At 49.7% G+C, this 6,000-nt stretch overlaps 1 protein-coding gene across 1 annotated transcript in view; it reads left to right on the top strand.

Moving 5' to 3' along the window:
• The first annotated feature begins 1,565 nt into the window (after positions 1–1,565).
• PLPPR2 (phospholipid phosphatase related 2) overlaps positions 1,566–6,000 on the top strand; it is a 36,023-nt gene continuing 31,588 nt past the window's right edge. Inside the window, exons 1-2 of the mRNA XM_060268755.2 lie at positions 1,566–1,667; positions 3,675–3,863. Of these exons, the coding sequence (XP_060124738.1) occupies positions 1,602–1,667; positions 3,675–3,863 (255 nt within the window). The 5' untranslated portion in view covers positions 1,566–1,601. The remainder of the gene's footprint in view (positions 1,668–3,674; positions 3,864–6,000) is intronic.

The following is a 6,000-nucleotide window of genomic DNA, read 5'->3' as shown; positions in this document are numbered from 1 at the left end:
GGGGTGCTAGTGGGCAGAGGCAACGGCTGAGTTTAGGGTTTCAACTTTGAATGACGTAGGCTGGGGGCAGGTCTTTGGAGTCAGGAGCTAGAAGGAGAGGCAGAACTCCAAGTGAGCTGAGGATGACCGGCCGGAATGAAGAGACACAGGACAGCTTTTTGCTGCCTTGTGAAGCCAATGCTGCCCTTATGGGGGATGCCAGACCCTCATTAAAAAAAGTTACAGGACCCCCTGGACAGTTAAGTCCAGTCAAAGGTGACTATGGGGTTGCCGGTGCTCATCTCGCTTTCAGGCCGAGGGAGCCGTGTTTGTCCACAGACAGCTTTCCGGGTCGTGTGGCCAGCATGACTAAACCGCTTCTGGTGCAACAGTACACTGTGACAGAAACCAGAACGTACAGAAGCGCCATGTCACGGTCCGGTCGGCGGGTGGTTGAAGCCCTGACTGAGGACGTCAGGACCAGAGGCAAGATGGTGATGTAGAAGCAGGAACAGGTGCAGGGCTGATGGTCCAGCAGCAGGCAGTCGCAGGGCATAGCTGCCAAGTTATCCCTTTTTTAAAGGGATTTTCCCTTATGCAGAATAGGCTTCCTCGCGAGAAAAGGGAAAACTTGGCAGCTATGTCGCAGGGTCAAGGAGCAAGGCAGAGGCGAAGGTCTGGGAGTCGAGGAGCAAGGTGTCAGCAAGGCGAAGGTCCAAGGGTCGAGGATCAAGGCGTCGGCAAGGCAAGGGTCCAAGGAGCAAGAGGCCAGAGGCAACCAGGCAGGGATAGCGTTGCTGTGGCAAAGAGCTGAAGGGAAATGCTGAGCTTTTATCCCTCCCAGCTCCTGCCACCAGGTGCAGTGAGGTATCAAGTGGCCTCACCTGAGTGACCACTCCTTGCCTCTCCAGCACAAGCTGAGGTCTTCACCTGAGTGGCCACTCCTTGCTTCTCCAGCACAAGCTGAGGCAGGCCCCAGTCCTGCAAAGCACTACAGGCCCCAGAGCAGGCATCCCCAAACTGCGGCCCTCCAGATGTTTTGGCCTACAACTCCCATGATCCCTAGCTAACAGGACCAGTGGTCGGGGAAGATGGGAATTGTAGTCCAAAACATCTGGAGGGCCAAAGTTTGGGGGTGCCTGCCCCAGAGCCTGATTCCTGCCCATACTCCTGACACGCTGTTACCTTCCTGCTGCAGTGGTACCTATTTATCTACTTGCAGTACCGTGCTTTCAAACTGCTAGGTTGTCAGGAAATGGGACAGAGCAACGGGAGCTCACCATGCAAATTCAAACTGCCGACCTTCTGATCAGCAAGCCCAAGAGGCTCAGTGGTTTAGACCACAGCGTCATCCGTCATAGGATGCAAATGCGCTGCAATCCCTCCATCTAGGTACAGGTTGTGTAAATAAGACCATATATTGTAAAGACGCCACAGTTTTTGCCTAATTTCTGAAAGAAACATGAATCCTGGGTAAGTGCCTGGAATCTCGTACTTTTCAGAGAGAGGGATGGTGTGTAACAATATTCTCACTTCTCCAGAAGCCACTTGACCAACTTGCTTTGGTATCTCCTTTCTGTAGTTCACGTCTTTCCTTGAGGAGAGGTCCAAGCCCTGGTGCCATGGCTGGTGATAAGCAGGAGCTTAAGAGAAGCATCTCCATCATTCCCTGCTTTGTGTTTGTGGAGGTAAGGCTGCCACTGGATTTAGCCAAATGAACAAGTGACCAGACCAGGCTTTCCCTGGAACTGAGAAAGGAGTAGTCAGCATGGGTTAGTTAGGCCTCCAGGGCCACAGTTGCCCAAGGACAACCCCAATTCTGTAGTTAAGGGGTGCTGCTGCTTCTTTGGCGATCACTCGTAGCTGAGTAAGATTGTCTTCCATGAACACGGCTTTAACAGCGAGTCCGTAAGTGACTGTGGAGGCCAATTCTGGATCCACACGTCCTTCCACAGTGGGGACATAGGTTTCTGGACAGGAGTTGATCATGGTGAGGGTTTGCCAAACATGCCTTCCTCTTAGCACATTTCTCCCTTTTGTCCTGAGTTTGAGCGTCTTCAAAGCCCATGACACCTTTGGTAAAGGCTGTTTTCCATTTGGAGCCCTTGCAATTGTTTTTTTAGCTTTGCCTTGAGAGAGTCTTTAAACCTCTTTTGTTGACCACCAGCATTACGCTTTCCATTGTTAAGTTTAGAATAGAGTAGTTGCTTTGGAAGACGATCATCAGGCATCCACACAACATGACCAGTCCAACGAAGTTGATGTTGAAGAATCATTGTTCAGCAAGGTGCTTGAACATATTGTGTTTCGCATTAACGGTACTTCCAAGTCTTTTGAAGCCGTTCAAAGTATTTTATTCCTGTCCAGCGCAGAGCATTTTGCCAGTCTTGGAGCAGCTGCCCAGCGCAATCTAAGCAATTTTGCTGCAGCAGCCTTTAGAATATCAACAGGGACCCGTGATTGCACACAGTTGTTTCCTCAGTTGCTGGGTCACCTCTGTTGCTTTGCTGGGGTGCAGAGACAGATGTTGCACATGCTTCATGACGAATGGTTCAGGGAGTTGGGTATGTTTAGTTTGGAGAAGACCAAGAGGGGACAACAGCCATCTTCAAATATCTAAAGGGCTGTTTCATGGAAGATGGAGCAAGCTTGTTTTCTGCTGCCCCAGAGGTTGGGACCCAAACCAATGGATTCGCATCACAGAAAAGGAGATTCTGACTAAACATCAGGAGGAATTTTCTGACGGTAAGAGCCATTCAACCGTGGAACGGACTCCCTTGGAAAGTGGTGGACTCTCCTTCCCTGGAGGTTTTAAAGCAGATGTTGGGTGGCCATCTGTCTGAGACCCTTTAGTGCATTGCAGGGGGTTGGCCTAGATAATCCTTGGGGTCCCTTCCAAGTCAACAATTCTATGGTTCCTTGCTAATTTTGCAAGGGCCTCTCTTTCCACACCCACCCACCCCATGGAACCAGGAGCTGCTCTGGGAGATGTTGCGTATGGAGGTCTGAAGAGGGGCATACAGACATAGACCTCCCCCCTCCAGACCTCCACACGCAATCTGGAGGAGCCATGGGAGGGAGGCAGGCAAGGAGGTATACATCTCTGGGGCAGTGTCAGCTGCGAGACACCACTGCCCCTTCCTTGCATAGAGCCCCTTCTCATGCGTCACACATAGGGGGTGCCATTTGAACTGTTGCCTGGCCGTGGCAGGCAGGCAGGCAGGGATGGGAACCAAAACGGGCAGGTGTACTCTGCCCTCCCCGCTCCCAAACCCCTGAAAATGCCCTCACCTACACGTGGTCTCAGACACCAGCCCTCTCCGTGCGAACATCTGCTTGTGAGCAGTGAATCGCCAGGGAATGGAAGGGAGCCCGGAGAGTTATTTGGTGCTTGGGGGGAGGAAGAGGGGGCAGGGGAAGGAGGGGTTGCATCAGAAGGAGGCAACTGTCTGCCTGACTTTGAGTCAGGCAAGCTCGGTGCCTCTCCCGCCAGCCGTGATGTGATGCACAGCTACAGCAGGCACCCGAGCGTGAAAAGGAGTACACGAGGAATCTTGCACGGAGGAGCAGGCGGAGGGCGGGGGGGGCCTGCCAGGCTCCAGTGGCTCCAGGGATCCGGCTCTCCTGGCTGCCTCTGTCTCCCATTCAGTCTTCAGCGCCGCTCCCCTGCCTGATGTGCCATGTTCTACTTCCAGCTGGTGATTATGGCGGGCACTGTAGTGCTGGCGTACCACTTTGAATACACCAACACTTTCCCGGTGCACCTCCAAGGCTTCTTCTGCTATGACAGTGCCTACGCAAAGCCCTACCCTGGCCCTGAAGACACAAGCCGGGCGCCTCCGGTCCTCGTCTACTCTCTCGTCACTGCTGTGCCCACCGTAATGGTAAGAGCCCAGCAGGGCACGTGGTGGGTGGGTGGGTGTGGAGGGGGTGACAACCCCCTGCTGTTGTTGTGAGATTTAGGACCCACATGTTCCCTCTGGGGGTAAGATCACCAGGGAACTTGGTTTCGGATATCAAAGTCAAGGGGCCTAAAGGAAGCAGAGGTACCGGTACAACTAGCTCTTTCTTTGCAAATAACTTTGAAGCTCCGCTGGGGGGGGAAAAGGTGCGGAGCTGTTCAGTCATGTTCTTTTGTACTAGAATTTGAGAACCATTCCGGCATGTAGATCAACCGTGCCTGACGCACACACACATGCAGATATATATGCTTGAGATGTAGGTGTGCTGTGACTACCCACCAAGGTTGGGCAGATTCGTCCATTTCGGGCGCATGAATTTGACATGTGCTCATTCATAAGTCAGTACTGTCCCATTTCTGCATTAATCTGCAATTATTAAAAAAAAAGGTCCTTACAAAAATGCACATTTAAATAGGAACTTAAATTGTATTTTGGAATGCATTTTCTGAGAAACACACACACACACACACACACACACACACCCTAAATTATGCATTTTGGTACATTTCATTAGCTGAACACTACATCCCAAAATTTGGAGGCACACATTTCAAGCTCTGTGTTCGCCCAGGAGGTTCTAGTCAGGCCACTTTGTATAGGAATTTCTACTATATGAATTTTTCAAGAACTGCCGCTACACACACAAAGAAGTCTGAGCAAGACACCCACATGTAGGCATAGAGGAGAAATTAAATTTGGATTTCATTTAAAGCTGAATCCATGAAATCCACATTTTCTGGAACAATATGCAAACCAAAACACAGCTATCCTTTGAAATGCACACCTCTCTGAATTTTGCAGTGCAGTTCTCCAACCAATGTTTACTAAAATGCATGTATTCGGGGGAAGGGTGCATAAAAATGAAGATATTACTGAAAATAGCATACAATAGCATTGTATGTTTGACACAAATCTGTGTCAAAACTACATATAAAAAACGTTAATTAGGAGAAATTTGCAGAAGTATGGAAAAATGCGAAGCGGAGAGAAGCAGAACTGAAACGTCCTTCCATCCTTACTCTTGTGTATGTTGAGAATTTGCAATGCTCCACCTCAAATTTATTAATCTAATCAAGGCAGCATGCGCAGCTCTCCCTCCCTCTTCCCATGTATCATCACAACATCCTGGTGAAGTGGGTGAGAGTGGGAGACACTAAGAGCACTGAGCAGGTATTTGAAGCCAGTTGTCCCTACACCCACAGTCAAACCCTTTCGCGAGTCCATCATACTGGATCTCATCTTCAGTGCATCATGAATTAATACTGTATGCAGGAGAAATTGCAGACCGATATGCAAACAGTAGGACTGAGCCGAGCTCTCCTGGGACTGTCTTCATTGCACACATTTAGAGTTAATATTACCCCACCGTTCTGTTAAACATGCAAGCTGAATGTCTGACTCTATTCTCGCTGCTATCCCAGTGCCCTCCTTTAATTCAGACGCCATCTCTTGTCAGTGTCTGGACAACGGTTCCCTGGGAGGAAGGGCAGTGACCCACATTGCAAGAAGGTCGCTGGTTAATCATATCCTGACCAACCCAATATTAAACCAGCTTTTTCAAAACTATCATCTTGCCATCATTTTATTTATTTTCAGACTTGTGTCTGTGGGATACCAAAAGTATATAGACACGACATTTAAATTCACAATACAGTTGTTTTGGGTAACAACCTCCCAATTCAACAATGTAATGCCCTAACTGAAAAAGCTTGTCTAAAAAAAAGACAAGTTTTCAGCTGCCACATAAAACTATTCAGATGACAGGCTAACCTCTGGAAGGAGCATGTTCTGCAACCAGGGTGCTGTTGCTGACAAATGCCTCTGAAGGGTAATTGATTCCCAGATGACATTTAATGCTGGAACAACTAACAGGGCCTCTCCAATGGATCTCAAGTCAAGGGCTGGTCTGGGGCAAGGCATTCCTACAGGTAGCAGAGTCTCAAACAAAAACCTTGAATTGGGCTTGGTGGCAACACTGGCGGAAGAAGGTGGGGGCAGGGAGGATGTGCACTGCTCCGGGTGTCATCCCTGAGCGGGGGTGACATTCGGTGCTCTGCCC

This window comes from Zootoca vivipara, chromosome 15 (genome assembly GCF_965207765.1).
Source record: "Zootoca vivipara chromosome 15, rZooViv2.hap1.1, whole genome shotgun sequence".
Classification (NCBI taxonomy): Eukaryota; Metazoa; Chordata; class Lepidosauria; order Squamata; family Lacertidae; genus Zootoca; species Zootoca vivipara.
This window is presented reverse-complemented; position numbering and strand designations above follow the sequence as displayed.